Source organism: Odocoileus virginianus, chromosome 13, assembly GCF_023699985.2.
Source record: "Odocoileus virginianus isolate 20LAN1187 ecotype Illinois chromosome 13, Ovbor_1.2, whole genome shotgun sequence".
NCBI classification, from domain to species: Eukaryota; Metazoa; Chordata; class Mammalia; order Artiodactyla; family Cervidae; genus Odocoileus; species Odocoileus virginianus.
This window is the reverse complement of record NC_069686.1, coordinates 52,315,058-52,331,525: the sequence shown is the minus strand read 5'-3', so window position 1 is coordinate 52,331,525 and position 16,468 is coordinate 52,315,058. Positions and strand designations below refer to the sequence as shown.

Here is a 16,468-nt window from a genome sequence, read left to right as displayed (position 1 = left end):
GAGTTGAAGCCTTGTTGATTGTGGGGAAGAGAAAGAGAAAGGCAAAGAGGGAGAAACTCGGTTTGGACGGTGTCATACCCTGAGAGAGGAAACCAAAGAGCAGGTACAGGAAGAAAGAAGAAGTCTAATTTGGAGTGGGAGCCTCCAGAAGTCCTTTCCAAGTGGATCATAGGCCTGGCCAAGGAGAAATATAATCAGGACCACCACAGAGAGGTGTTTCCACCCTGCAGGCCTGCATCACACAAACCCAGGATTCTTCTACAATCCACCATCAGACTTCCTGTCATTCTGTATATGGTGGATTAAGAAATAATTGGATTACATGTCATCATCTAATTCATAGCTGACAGTTTTATATTATTCAAATTAATGCTTAACACAACTTTATGTATCAGTTCTTCTATTATCATCCTTTTTTTTTTGTTGTTCAGTCACTAAGTTGTGTCCAACTCTTTGTAACCCCATGGACTGCAGCACACCAGGCTTCCCTGTCCTTCATTTTCTCCCAGAGCTTGCTCAAACTCATGTCCATTGAGTCAGTGATGCCATCCAACCATCTCATTTTCTGTTGCCCCCTTCTCCTCCTGCCCTCAATCTTTCCCAGCATCAGGGTCTTACCCAATGAGTCAGCTCTTTGCATCAGGTAGCCAAAGTATTGGAGCTTCAGCTTCAGCATCAGTCATTCTCATGTATATTCAGGGTTGATTTCCTTTAGGATTGACTGATTTGATCTCCTTGTGGTCCAATGGCTCTCAAGGGTCTTCTCCAACACCACATTTCAAAAGCATCTACAGAGAGACTAAGTAACTTTCCCCAGTGATATCTGGCTAAAAATCAGTAGAGTCAGGAACTGAACCTTGGTAAATATTTGAGCTGATTCATAGCCATAAGATCAGGGCCAGGAGAAAGCAACTACTCAGACTTGGTCTAAGCCATATTTTATTTTTATACAGTGAAACTACTGAATAATTTAAGGATCTCTTGCCTTCTTCCACAAAGTAATGCCAGTATAAAGCTCATCTGGTTCATAATTCATTTTCCAGATGTGAGATGTGATTTATACCGTTTTCCTTTTGCTGTCACTTTCCTTAGTGTTATAGTAGAAACTGAAAGAGTACTTTCTTTAGTTCATGAGGACACTGTGACCTCCTGCCCTTTTAAGCCAAAATGTTTGCCTGTCTTTATGAGCAGAAGTAAAATCATTGCTCTTTTCTGGGCCCCTGGTGGCCCTGTGGTTAAGAATCCATCTTGCAAGGCAGGGGATATAGGTTCGATCCCTGGTCTGGGAAGATCCCACATGCCTTGAGCAACTAAGCCCATGTGCCACAAGGACTAAGGCCAAGTGCCCAAAGCCCATGCTCCGCAGCAAGAGAAGCCTGCTTGCCGCAACAAAGAGCAGCGCCTGCCGCAACCAGAGAAAGCCCGGGTACAGCAACAAAGACCCAGTGCAGCCCAAAATAAATAAATTAATTTTTTAAAAATGCGTTGTTCTTTCCTCTGTTACATGCACACTGACAGGACTCACTGGATGTATTGCACACGCAACATTTTAAATCTCTTACTTTCCCCTCTGCTTCGGAAAGACTACTGCTTGGTAAAGGTAGTCTTTCTCCTCCCTCTGGATGAAAACCTAGGCAGTCTCCTTGACATTTCCACTCATTTTTAGCTAATAAAAGTTCCTAAAGCCACTTTAAATGCAAACCCATCCTCAGGTGAAGAAGTGAAAATGTCCAGTACAATATATTAATAATATCTCCAATCCTTATTGAAAGATTTGCCTTCTCTTCCTGAAAGTGAACACATGGTCTTTTCTACTCCTACCTAAACTGGTATTTCTGCTTCTCCTTGAGCTTGATCTCTTTGATTGGCAGAGTCAAATCAAGGAAAGAGAAGTGGAAGCCCTCCCCAAACTGCTGACAACCCTCTATTTCTCCCAACACTTACACTCTCTACAAGTACCTATAACAATGTATGTATCATTCTAACTCTCATACAGCCTTACATCCTCAGTACACAGTAGTTCTCAAGAAAAATTTGTTAAATGAATGAATGAATAAATAAAAGAGGACTTCTCTGGTGGTCCAGTGGTTAAGACTCCATCTTCCAATGCAGAGGATGTGTGTTCAATCCCTGGTTGGGGAACTAATATCCCACATGCTACAAGGTATGACCAAATAAATTAAAAAAAAAAAAAATGAAAAAAAAGCAATGGAGGAAATTACATATACAAAGCATGAAGTTCTTTTAAAAGTAAATTATATTGGCTATACTCCAATAAAATATAAAAAGCTAAACATAAAAAAAAAAAGCTAAACAAAAACCCACATAATACACAACTCAAGGACTGGACCCTAATGTAAACTATGGATTTTAGTTAATAAAAATATATCAATATCGACTAATCAAGTATTTTTAAAAAAAAAGTAAAGATGAAACTTCCTTCACAACTTTCCAGCACCCTAGATTATCATGAGTAAGCCAATTGCTAAGTATGGTTTAAAGACCTGGAGGTAACTATGGTACAAAAAAGCAAAAGCATTACTTGGTTTCTTCTAAGGAATGAAACCAAGAGTAAGAACAGATGAGTCACAGATCTATTAGTTTTCTTTAAAAGCCTTCTGATACTTGACTTCTAAATATGTATATCTTAATAAAAATTAAAATATTTAAAAGCAAAGATTAGTCAGTTTTAGACCTCCTGTACTCAAAAGCAGCCTGAAAGTATGTTTGACCTCACAGGTTTTAGTAGTTGGTTTTTTTGAGTGTGTGTGTGTGTGTGTGCCCTAAGTCCTGATTACCAAAGAGTTGTTGACCCAAAGCCAGGTAGACAAACAAACAGAGCCGTGGACTTTAAGAAGGCAGGTCCAGCGGATTGAGACCAGTTAAGCAGGCGTACTGAGTGGTGTGGCAGCCGTAAAGAGACTCAGTAAATCAATTAACTCCATGGTTTTCATGAAGGCCTCTTCATATCAAAACTTCTCTATTTATATGCATCTCCTCTGATCCTGTGGCAATGAAGATTGACATCCACACTCACATTCTACCAAGAGAGTGGCCAGATCTAAAGAAGGTAATGGTGATTAATTTGCTGAATTATTTCTAGAGCTTCTCCTAGAATTATTTCTAGGGTTTCTCAATGCCTCTGTTACAGAATGATGTCTTCTTTTGGGAATTAGATGTTAAATTTCTCTGCTTTAGAGAGTTTTTAAGTTATCTGGTAGCTCTTATTTCCTAGTTTTTTAAACTGATTTCATATTTACATTGAAAGAAACTTGATTTTAAAAGTAAAGAAAAATCCCTTTTCCCCTCAAATGAAGTATTCTTTAAAACTTCTGGACCATATAAGTTAAGCAGTTTTACTTCCATTTAAGTCACATATTCAGCTGCTAGGAAGATAGGTGCCACTTACAGAATTTAAAGTTACAGTTTCAAGTAAGAAACTATTAAAAACTAAATGTGATAGGTTCCCAGGACTTCTAAAATATATTTCCTTCCCAAGATGTTGAAAATAAGTTTTGGAAGCACCAAATGATAGCTTTGTAGAATTTTTTAAATCTATTTTAAAACACTGTCTAAAACCTTTCCTTTTTGATTTTTAAGCTATAAATTCTTGTTATGAACTAGAGAGTAGGAACATCAAGAAAAAAAAAATAGAGGAAATGACATGAAACCTTTGCACAGTGAATGTCTCTCAAGACTTTTCTCTGTGTTTCTCAATAGACGGCAATTTCCTTTTGCCACTAAAAACTTCTAAATGAATACTAAAAAAGAAAGTGGAGAACATGAAAGAAATTTAAAATTGGTTTGAGTTTTACTCAGGCTAAGTATCAGATTTTACCCATTCAGCCTTCTCTAGTACTTTTACATGATTCATAATGTTTCATCTATTTTTATCCCAAGTGAAGAAAAGTGAATGAACCCAAACTCTAATTAAAATGTGGCTTCACTGTTTCATTGTGCAGACAGAAGAAACTATTTTCTTCTCATAGTTGTCTCCTGGGAGAATGGTCATCTGAAGTGTTTCTTTGTCCATTGGTATTTTAGGTAAGACGGATAGTGAACATTGTAGATCAAAAAACACAAGTGATGCTAAATCATCTTTGAAGGTTTTCCTATTACTGTTAATGGTCAGAACTAACCCTATTGGCTCAGGGGTAAAGAACTTGCCTGCCAATGCAGGAGATACATGTTCGATGCCTGGGTCAGGAAGATCCTCTGGAGAAGGAAATGGCAACCCACTGTAGTATTCTCACCTGGGAACTCCCATGGACAGAGGAGCCTGGTGGGCTACAATCCATGGGGTCGCAAAAGAGTTGGACATGACTTAGTGACTAAACAAGAACCCTATTGAACTAACCCCTCCAAAAGGAGCCTAAGGGCCTACATGGGAACTTGCTGTTCTGAATGCTGTTGTCTTCGTTATATTTTATTATTAAAGTGTAGACATCACTTCACAATGTTAGTGATGAACAATCGTAGTAGCCTAAAAGGATACCTCCTTTTTGCTGAGGGGAGAAAACTCTCTACCTAGTATCCCACGTCATAACCCCACCTCCCATGACCTGCCTCCCACCAGAAGACTGCCTCCAGTTTCAGCAAAGAACTGGTCACCAAGAGCTGCAAATATCTAGGTGTCCCACCTAATGCAGGGCCCTGAAGGCACTGCCAAAACTGCTCCAGAAGCTCCAGGATGCAGAGCATGAAGAGGCTATAACCACAAATGCATGCACTGTAGGCTCCCCACACACAAGTTCCACTGGCTCTTTATGTTATGCCTTCCTATCTTCTAGTTATGCCTCAGAAGAGGGGAGGGGCATTCTATACCCATAAACCAGGATTTTACCTAGCAGTCTCACATCCTGCAAGCAGATAACTGATACACTTTAAAAAAAGTTACTGAAGTATAGTTGATTTACAATGTTACATTAATCTCTTCTATACAGTAAAGTGACTCAGTTATACATATGTATGCTTTTTCATATTCTTTTCCACTACAGTCTATCACAGGATACTGAATACAGTTCCCTGTGCTATACAGTAGGACCTTGTTGTTTATCCATCCTGTACATGACAGTTTATCGCTGCTGATCCCAAACTCCCAACCCTTCCCTTCCCTACCTCCCCACCCCCTTGGCAACTACAAGTCTGTCCTCTGTGACTCTCTTCTTGTTGTGATAATTGATAAGTGTGATGATGATGGTGGTGGTAGTCATAGTAATCATTAACACTCTTACACTTCCAGAGAGCAACAGAGACATGTAATTTGATTCACATAACATCTTGTGAATTGCAGATAGGATTTCTATCATTAACCTGACTGGACAGATGAGGTCACTGAGACTTAGAAATGAGCCTAGAATCCCAGAGCTTCATGGGGCTGTGACGGCCGCTCCATAGCTCTTCATCCATACCCACCCACCCTCAGAGAGCTGGCCCAGGACTGCATTACTGCTAGTGGGATGTCCCTGCTTCCCTCTGCCCCCCGCCCAAGGTCACCCTTGACACCAGTCCCCTTCCCAATTCCCCACACTCACATAAACCACTGAGGGCTTCCTCACAGTAGGTGATCTGTTATGTGGTAGGTGTTCCCATTGGAATGTAGGCAAGTTAGTCATGAAACAATTTGCAGAAAACAGTTTCTGTATTTTCAAACTGGGAAGAGTGAGTTCAAAACATCTAAATCGTCCTGGGATCCTTCTCTCTCCCTATTTCCAGTCCATATGATCAACTATATCATCAGTCTATATGAATATTAAAGTGACATGAGTGAATAGCAGATATGCCTTGGTGTTCATAGAGTTCAACAGTTCTAGCAGATTTTCCTTTGTCTTCAAATAGTTTCTTAGTAGGTAAAATGTTATTTCAGAGCATCAATCTCTGGTCTTTTCTTAGCATTTTTTTCAAGCTTTCCAATAAAGAATGAAAAAAACAAGCGAGCCCTAGTTTCATTTTAGAAGATGAAGCCCCTCTGGAAGAACTGATATCTCTTTTCAAATCTGCCTTGTCTTGTTAAATATTAATAGACATGCTTCAAATACCTTGACCTCCTTAGTCAGTGAAGAAATAGAAAAGCAGAATCAAATGCTTGGCTTGACGATTAACCAATGATTACAAAGGACTGATCGAGAACTTTTTTCATTTTCACTTGCTAATAATGAGTGTAGTCAGAGTTAGAGTTAAGATCCTTGGAGGGGGGTGTGGGTGGAATCAGCGGTGGAGAGGGAGCAGATTCAGGAGGGTGCACTTGATTAAATTGTTCCTGATGAATCAGGGACCACAATCTGGCCCAAAAAACCTGTGTAAAAGTTATTTGGGGTTGATTTACAATGATAATATTTATAACAACAAGAAGGATAATAAGATTTCAGGTCTTTCCTTCAGCAAGGTTTTACTGCCCACCTCCTATGTGCCTGAGAGTAGGGCTTGCGAAGATTCTTTTAGTTTTAAAAGGGCCTTTATTTAAAAATTACATATTTACATCTGCTTTCATTAGTAATTATTCAATTGCACTCAATCACTATAACATTTTTAGGAGAGAAAATCCCAGACAAAACTTGATTTTTAAACATCTCCTCTGAGAAAATAGAGATCTGGTTTCATCACCTGGGAATTCATTATTCACATCATGAGTGTGAGGTCCCCAAGACATTAAAAACGTCATTCAGTTCACCAGCCTCTGATTCATATCTAGCCACTTCAGAAACACAACTCTGGTATATAGGACTTAATTTCCTTGAATTTTTAGTATTTTTTTTTAATTTGTCATGGCCATAAATGCCTATGGGACACTGTTCAAAGTCGAACATTTTCAGATGGTAAATGCTTCCTTGTCATTTGCTCTGACAAAAACTACTCCCAAGGTCATAAATTTCAACTTTAGCCTCTTTCAACCTAGGATGAGACTTGGGGGATTGCGTGCAGCCCATATTTGGAACAGAATAAAGTTTCCCCAAGTAGTTTAGGCCTTTGTAAAGTTCAGGGGAAGTATAAACTGTTCCAAAGCGTTCCAAGTGCTTTCCAAGGCAGAGAAGGGAGGAACACAGAGTGACAAAGGGCTCCTTCTTTCTCTCCTTAGTGGAGAGTATGCCTTATTTCAAAACCTCAGGATGGGACAGGCTGTCACCACCAGGCCATCCCCACTGCCATTATTGCCTGTCACCACCGCCATCATCATCATTGGTGCCACCACTGCTACCAAACTCACTACCACAACCATCACCACTGCCGCGTCATAGCCTCCAGTACCGCCACGACTGCCATGGCTACCACCACCACCTCTGCCTCCCCCTGCCATCACCACCGTCACCATCATTATCATTGTCACCATCGTTATCACTGTTAGCATCGGTGAGGCCCTTTCTATACACCAGGTCGGGTGTCGATAGCTTTCTCTGAATTGTTCCAGTTACTTCCCATAAAACCTTATGTCACTATGACCCAGCAATACCACTTCTAGGCATACACACTGAGGAAACCAGATCCGAAAGAGACACGTGCACCCCAATGTTCATCGCAGCACTGTTTATAATAGCCAGGACATGGAAGCAACCTAGATGCCCATCAGCAGACGAATGGATGAGGAAGCTGTGGTACATATACACCATGGAATATTACTCAGCCATTAAAAAGAATTCATTTGAATCAGTTCTAATGAGATGGGTGAAACTGGAGCCCATTATACAGAGCGAAGTAAGCCAGAAAGATAAAGACCATTACAGTATACTAACACATATATATGGAATTTAGAAAGATGGTAACGATAACCCTATATGCAAAAAAAGAAAAAGAGACTCAGATGTATAGAACAGACTTGTGGACTCTGCGGGAGAAGGCAAGGGTGGGATGTTTCAAGAGAACAGCATCGAAACATGTATATCTAGGGTGAAACAGATCACCAGCCCAGGTTGGATGCTTGAGACAAGTGCTCAGGCCTGGTGCACTGGGAAGACCCAGAGGGATGGGGTGGAGAGGGAGGTGGGAGGGGGGACCGGGATGGGGAATACATGTAAATCCATGGCTAATTCATTTCAATGTATGACAAAAACCACTGCAATGTTGTAAAGTAATTAGCCTCCAACTAATAAAAATAAATGGAAGAAAAAAAAAACCTTATGTCACTAAGACTACCGTTAGCCTCCTTTAACACCTAAGAAAACAGTGACTTCAAGATGGTAAGGTGCTCCAAGAAAGTAAAGGATCTTGTAAGAGGAATGTTGTATGTGTGACAAGATCCCTCCATTCTTCCTCTGCCTGCCTCTCTGCCCTTCCCCAATGCAATGTTTCCCTCATCTGTGAACTAACAGGTTAACATTCCACAGGGAATGAAGAAAAAGTAAGAGAGTGAGGAAGGAGGGAAAAAAGGAAGGAAAGAAAGAAGGAAATAAAACCTTTTCTTTCACATTAAAGTAAGTTTTCAATGGCAAATTTCCAGTTCAACAGTGTATTTAAGTTTACTCTAAAGCGTAACTGACTGAGGCCATTCCAGCCCTTCCTCCAACCCCTTCTGGGCAGCTTTTATCCGGGGAAGAGAGAAGTAAAACACAAGGGGACCGAATGCACGAAGAGGGTGGGAATGCATCACAAAGGAAAAACTGGGTGCAAGGAGACATGCAAGGGGTCCAAGGTAGACAGGTGCCCTTGCATGCCCAGCCTAATAAGCCAGGCCCTCCGGTGTCACTTGGGGAGCAGCAGGTAGATTTCCAGAGCTAATGTGATTATTTGGAGCTAAAATTCAAGAACAGACCTTCTATCCAGGCAGAATAAAGTTGGTAGAGAACTGACCAAATCTGAAGTCTACTGGAGAAGAATCCAGGGACAGACTCAGAAACACACAAATGCCTCTGTGCTTCAAGCCCAGACCTCCCCTCTCAGTCTGGAGGTGAGAGGGAAGCCAGGAAGGAAGAGATCTGTCAAAACCTGGCTCCCTCTACACAACCTCCCTGCGCCGTGACATAAGAGCCAAACTACCATCACCTGGTTCTCACCCAACCACAGCAAGCTAGGAGTCGTTGTAGAGTTCATTAACTACCCATTTTTGCTGACAGGAGCTGTTGAATAAGCCCTTTACCTCATGGTCTCTGGCCTCCATGCTGTCCCTCTGACCTCACTCTTTGAGAACCACTGCTTTAGAGCATGGAGATGCTGAACACTGGAGGTTATACTCCAATCCAAACCCAGATTCCCTTTCCAGGCTCCCTCCCATGACACTGCCTGACCCAGGTTGTGTGTTCGCATCCTCCTCCAGGTTCCCAGGGAACTTGTGTGTCACTCCGACACTTTAGGTCTCACACATGATAAGGCTCTTCAATTATCTGCCCAGCTCAGCCCAGCGTTGGCCTCTCAAGACTGTGTTCCCTTCATTTTTATTTTCTCTGCCCTAGAAAGGCTGGTTAAGGTGGGACTCCATGAGGGTTTGACGAATGAATGAATGAACAAACAGAATGAGATTTTAAAACCTACCTTTGTATAACAAAAACTACTGTAATGATGTAAAGTAATTAGCCTCCAACTAATAAAAATTAAAAAAAAAAAAACCTACCTTTAACATGAGTCATATATACCTATGTTCTTAGCAAAGTCTTTCAGATTTTTTTTATTCATGACCCCCAGGAAAAAAATATATTTCATATTGTGACTCAGTACAAACATTCATACACATAATAGAAATAAGAGTTTCCAAAACTAATAGACATAGAAGGCATTCTATCCTATCCTATCCTATCTTATCCCATTCTATCCTACTTTATTCTATTCTATTTCATTATTTTCCATTGTTTTACTATCTAAGCTTGAGTCTTCCAAGAAGCAGACCTTGAGATAAGGGTTTAAATGTAATTAGTTTACTTTGGAGGTGATCCCAGGAAACACCAGTAGAGTGGGGAGATGAGACAGAGAAAGCAACATAGCCCATGAAAGTGTAGAACGTGTGCCTCACCTCAGAGCCACCCTGCCCAAGGGGCTGAGAAAACAGTGCATGCTGTTTATACACAAATGCCCTCAGTCATGATTGAGGGATCTGGGGGACAGGCAAGAAAGGGGTTACTAATTTCCTAGTATTTCTGATCCTCTAGAAGTTGGTTAGTCAAAGTTGGCTCCAATAGCAAAAGGGAAAATCTTGTCCAAAAAATGTGAGTGCTTTTGCTTGAAAGAGGGCTGGTGTTCACAGAAGCACTACAGGGAAGGAATATGGGTGGGACACCAGTGGTGTCTGTTACACATACTATTTCATGTTTTTAGAACATCTGGGTTATTAACGACTAAATTGATTTCATGATTTACTCACGGATTGCATCCCTCAGTTAATGTTCTAAGATGGTATTTCCTAAAGAGTGGTCCTTCCAGCCTGTACTGCTAATGGTCTGGAAAGGATTTTAGGTGGTACACAAGCAAATATTTTTTAATGTTCATCCTTATTCAGAAATTGAAGGGACTTCCCTGGAGTCCAGTGGTTAAGACTCCACACTTCTACTGCAGGGGGCACGGGTTTGATCTCTGATTGAGGAACTAAAATCCCGCATGCTGCATAGCCAAAAAAATAAAATAATATGTACAAATGAAATAAAATTTTAAAAAATAAAACAAAATTTTAACATGCTGTAACATGCATTAGGAAAAAAAATGAAACTAGCACTTCTGTGATGTAGAATTTTCTTCCTGGAAATTTCAGGAAAAAATAACCTGATTTGAATATAAACATGGAATAAGTGGTCATGGGCATGGGGAAGGAAATGGGAAGTTGTTTGAAAGGATGGCAGTTGGATGCTCTGGCCCAGGGACTCCACTTTCTTGCAGTCCTCTCTGCTGTGGTCTTCTAGTCTAATTGTTCTCCCCCTTCCCCACAGAGATTCGGGTATGGAGGCTGGGTGCAGCTCCAACACCATGGCAAGGTGAGTGTCTCCCAAAGAACCACTGTGCCCCAGACCCCTGGATAAACGGAGTCTGAGACCTTCCTGCACTCGGTCCTCCAGGGACCCCCAACTCTTTTGCCCTCCAACTGAGCTTTATAGTAGGCAGCACTGAGGTTTCTCAAAAGTATTTCGAAAAATGGGTGTAACTTCAAAGAGCAGCATTTAGAAAGATAAAATTGATATTGGAGGAAAAAAGGAAGAAATCTCTCTTTCTCTCTCTCTCTCTTTCTTATTTTTTTGCCCTGGAACCAATTTTAGCATTGCTCTGCCTCAAGGAAGCAACCTGGCTCTCTCCACAGTTACGACAGTATATTAAGGCCGACCAAATAAACGGAACAGTTTAGGTTTGAGCACAGGTGGAGAAATTAAACATGGAAACAAAAGCAAGAAGAAGCCACTGTTATTAAGGGTTGAGTTTAGTCTGAGGAAAAAGCGAGAGGAGGAAGGCTTGGGGCAAAGCATTTAGTACACAATGAGGCCTGAGAGTGAGCTGCCAACCAGGGGTCTGGACCGACTTCATTTTCAGAGGCATCACATGCCCTCGTGGAGGACAGGGGGCACCCTCCTGAGCTTCCAGCAAAGCACAGACATGACTAAGTCAGCCCTGAAGGACTGGGGTATGGGAAGGCCACACGCAGGGGTAATTCAACGCACTGTGACCAGGTAAGGACCAGGTACTGGAGGATATCGATTTGGGCACCAAGGATTTGAGGAAGGCCTCCTGGAAGAAGTGATGCTCTTCCTGAGTCTGGAAGCAGAGGTGAAGGTTTGCCCAAGGAATAAAGGAAAAAAGAAAACAAAGACAGGGAGCGAAGGCATGGGGATATTAAACATCCGTAAGCCCAGAACTTAAGCACTTGGCTAGGGTGGGTATCGGCATTTCTCAAAGTATGGTCTGCAGACAAGCAAGTTAGTGTTACCTGGGAACTTGGGATAAAGGCCAATTCTTGGGCCTCACCTCAGACCTACAAAATCAGGAATGCTGAGGATTGGGCCAGCAATCTGTATTTCGATAAGTCTCCAGGTGATTCTGATGTTCACTCAAGCTTGAAAACCACTGGCTCTATCCACTCACTCATTCACTGATTTTTACTGACACCTATTTGATGCCAGGCCCACCAGGCTAGACATGTGGAATATGCTGGTGAACAAGACAGACATGCTCCCTGCTCAAATTCTAGGGGCAGCAAACAAACATGATTGCTTCAGAGGATGGAATAGAAAGCAGTGCTGGAACAAGGGGTGATTAGGAGATTCATCTGGGCTGGCTGGTTGGGGAGCTAGCAAAGACTGAAGATGATGAGAAGGAAAACCCTGGAAGAGTGTCCCTGGATGAGGGAATAGCAGTTGCAAAGGCTGCCATGTGAGGAAGGGCTGTGTTCAAAGAACAAGGAGGAGGACAGTTTGGCTGAGATGTGGTGCAAGGGGGAGATGGCAGGAAAAGAGGCGGGCAGGGACCAGATCATGGACAGACTTGAAGCACGTACTAAGGAGGCCAGATTTCAGTCTCAATGCAATGCAAATTCCTTGAAAGGTCTTAACAGCTTAAACAGGTCCACTGGGGACTTCCCTGGTGGTCCAGAAGTTAAGACTCTGCACTTCCAATATAGGGAGTGCAGGTTCGATCCCTGGTCAGGGAACTAAGATCCCTCATGCCATGCAGCATGGCCAAAAAAAGGAAAGCATTAAAAGGCCACCTAGTGTACTCTGTAGGGGTCAGACAGAGGCATGTAAGAGTTTGGGGGGCAAGGTGGTAGGAAGAAGCTGGAGAGGCAGGCAGAAGCCTCATCAGGTGGGGCCTCGGGGGATGGGCTTAGGCCTTTGTACTTGATCCTGAAGGCAGTGAGGAATCATTAAAGAGTTTTTTTAAACATCAGAATCTCTGGGGCAGCTCATTCTCACCTTCATCAAAGACTGCCCACTAAGAGCCAGTTTAGACACCAGACTGCACTTCTCCCATGAAAAGTGCCAGTTCCCAGCCTGGGAGCTGGTGATCTAAGCTGGCCTCCTGTGCTCAGTCATCAAGTCACATCCAGCTCTTTGCAGCCCAATAGACTGTAGCCCACTAGTCTCCTCTGTCCGTGGGATTTTCCAGGCAAGAATACTGGAGTGGGTTTTCATTTCTTCCTCCAGGGGATCTTCTCAACTTAGGGATTGAACCTGTGTCTCCAGCATCTCCTACATTGGCAGGTGGATTCTTTACCACTGAGCTACCCAGGAAGCCCTAAACTGGCTCTCAAGTCTGCCCAAAAGAGAAAATAAGCTGAGTGGAGATGATGACAAGGCCACTAGGAAGCCCCAAGTGGAGGATGAGCAGCCTGTCATTTTTTTTTTTACTCCATGTCCCAGGCTGCAGTTTCTACCCTTTATAATGAGATCTGAATGGCCTTCGTTTCTGTGTCAAGAGAAGTTTGGTAAACATAACAGCAAATCTCAAAACAAAAACAAAACAAACAAAAAAACCTCAAACAAACAAGAAACCCAAGAATGAAAATATTTCAAATCAAATCTACTACTTGCATAGTTCCAGCAAAATTGGATATAACAGTAGTCTAATCAAAGTGATATTCTCCTTTACTCCATTTCAAAAGCAAAACAAAGCAAACCAAAGCAGAACTAAATTGTTTTGGTTTTTTTTTATAATGACAGTGGTCAGGGATCACAGTCACTGGAAAACAACATATAAATACAAACAGATTGCAAATTCAGCTTAGAGCAATTCCTTTTTATTTACCTACATTCCTTTTGTGAATAATATTTTCTGTCCCCCATCCATGACTGATTTACCTCAGAGGTTCCTATTTCCTGAAAGGTATTTCCCAAACACATCTTTGGTCTGCCCTATTTGTTTCTCTTCTTAACCTTTGATTTTTCAGTGCTTTTGGAATCAATCAAGGGGTATTACTTGCCATGGTAAAGCCTTGTTCAGAACTGAAAAACATCATTTGTCCTTTGGTTGACTATGTATAATTTGGTTGAAAATTTATAAAACTACATACGCCCTCCTCTCAGCAGAAGCATGGGGTAGGGTAAAATTAAGGGCTGATGGCAGGAACACCCCGCAGCATTTAAGGGAGGCCAGATCCACGGCCCAGTTCAAGTACATGGGCCATCAATGTCTGAGCGTTTTTCAGGCCCTCGAAATGCAAACACACATTGCCATCACACTTAGTATTTTCACCCACACTATTCTGTGTGATCTTCAATCATCAGGTTCCTACTCTCAAAATGATTTCCCTCTCACTGGGGAGCCAAGAAGACACTCAAATGAATAAAGAACATACAGATGGTGACAGTATTGTGTTGAGCAAAAGAGTGAGGGAACTCAAGGGGTGGGAAGGGCAAGGCAGCGGGCAAATTTCATGAAGATAAAAAACCATAGGACTGTAGGCCTAGGGATCATCTAGTCCAGTGTTTAATGGGTTGCAACCCAACAATGAGTAATAATATCAATTCAGTGGGTTAGAACAGCTTTAAATATAAAATACATTACAAAAGAAAATAGCAGAATGTATTGTTCATGGTGAGGGTAAGTGTTGTTTTATGAAACTTTGTCTCAAGTTTGTATCTTTATAAATAGATATATACAGATGTACTAGGTCACAATGGAAAATATATTCCTTATAATGTGGGGTTCTCAGCCAAAATCGACTGAAAGCCATTCATTTTGCCCAATGTCCTCATTTCATGTTTTTATTTTTAAGGTTAATTTTCCATTACATAAGTAGAATCTGAGTAAATTCTCCTTCTTAAATTTAAGCTGTTGAAGATAAAGCTACAGTTTCATTGGATCAGCATTCCCCATCCTCAAAAGTAATTCCTATTAACAGTTTGGTGGGTATCTTTCCAGACATTTTCCTATGATTTTACTTATATATACATGCACCTATATAAAAGGATGTAGGATTATTTAATATGTTTATGTACATATTTTTTAGCTAAGTCAATCAGGTTCCAAACAGAAAACAAACAAAATACTTAGGATATTTTGAACGGAGTTAACAAAGAGCCTATTTATAAAGGTGTAGACACATGATTAAGTTGTGGGGACAAGCAGGGGTTAGATGATGAAGCCCCTTAGGTCAGGTTAAGGGGTTTTCATTTTATCTTCAGGAAAATAGAAATCCATTCAAGAGTTTTCAGTGTGGACCTAGCAAGATCTAATTTAGGGTTTTAAGAGTTCACTCTGCTGCTTTGTGGAGACTGGGTTAGAGAGGAGCAAGAGTGAAAGCAGAAAGAAATCAGGCTGGAGGCTGGAGTATCATTCAGATCAGAGAAGATAAGTCTTGGACCAAGGCTGGCGCAGTGGAGATGGAGAAATGTGGATGACTGCAGGGTCTATTTTGGAGACGTATTGGGAAATGGATGGGATGGTGACATGTCAAGCAGAGGGAAGTGAAAAAATGATGTGGTCTCAGAGGGGTGAGAAAGATAATGCTGACATCAAGGAAAGATGCAACAGAGCCAGGAGGACAAGCAGATCTGAGCAAGAGATGAGCAGTAGCAGGTTGAGTGAATACTGCTGGAAGTGGTTGTAACATAGCTTCCCATGGAGCTGTCCTTCAGAAACGTTGAAGTGACAGCTGCCGTGATTACAGAGGCTGCTTCCTGGCGAGAGTGTCTGGGTCATTTCTGCCAGCTCTGCACCTCAAGCCCAACCAGTCTAGCAGCTTGCATGGTCTAGAGGTAGAGCTTGAGTGGGCACCTGGGGAAGGGGGAAGAGAATGGAAATCTGTTGATAAAATACTGAATTTAAAATACATATTTTCCCCCCTGTGCTATTACTTTCCTTCTTGCCCACTGATTCTACATGTAATAGCTTGAATCTACTAAACCCAAACTCCCAGGCCATCCCTCCTCCATCGTCCTCTCCCTGGGCAGCCACAGTCTGATCTCTGTGTTTTTAGTCTGTTTCTGTTTCATAGGTAGGTTCGTTTGTGCCAAATTTTAGATTCCACATATAAATGATATTATATGGTATTTCTCTCTCTTTCTTACTTTACCAAAATGATAATCTCTAGTTGAATGCATGCTGCTGCAAATGGTATTATCTCATTCTTTTTATGACAGAGTAGTATTTCATTGTACTCCATCTTCTTTACCCATTCATCTGTCAATGAACATTTAGGCTGTTTCCATGTCTTGGCTATTGTGGATAGTGCTGCTATGAACAAAGGGGTGCTTGTATCTTTTTGAATTGAAGTTTTGTCTGGGTATGTGCCCAGGAGTGGGATTGCTGGATAACATGGTCATTCTATAAAATACACTTTTTAGTGATACACAGTACCAGATATTTGAAATATCTGCTATATTTGGACTCATTTGTAGACAGTATTAAAACTAGAACTTAAGAATCAGAAGCGTCACAGGTGAGGTTCTGAGGTTCCTTGGGAATCAGACTCTGAGATGGAGATGAGCATGTGGAAGGTTTAATAGGAAATGCTCTCAGAAAGGACATCAGTGGAAAGGAGGGGGAAAAAGGGGGAAAGGAGGAAGAAGGATAAAACAGGGCAATGTTGAGCTGTGATGTTCTCGACAGAGGTCTGAGCTGACACTATAAG

The 16,468-nt window shown here is 41.6% G+C and overlaps 1 protein-coding gene across 7 annotated transcripts in view; it reads left to right on the top strand.

Annotated features, from left to right (window-relative positions):
- The first annotated feature begins 2,879 nt into the window (after nt 1-2,879).
- ACMSD (aminocarboxymuconate semialdehyde decarboxylase) overlaps nt 2,880-16,468 on the top strand; it is a 61,097-nt gene continuing 47,508 nt past the window's right edge. For 4 of the 7 annotated variants that reach the window (XM_070476280.1, XM_070476277.1, XM_070476276.1 and 1 more), the window contains exons 1-2: nt 2,881-3,070; nt 10,842-10,886. In XM_070476280.1, the coding sequence (XP_070332381.1) occupies nt 3,014-3,070; nt 10,842-10,886 (102 nt within the window). In that variant the 5' untranslated portion in view covers nt 2,881-3,013. Of the gene's footprint in view, nt 3,071-10,841; nt 10,887-16,468 lie in introns of all 7 variants that reach the window. The other 3 variants (XR_011491006.1, XR_011491007.1, XM_070476278.1) reach the window with 2 other exon arrangements.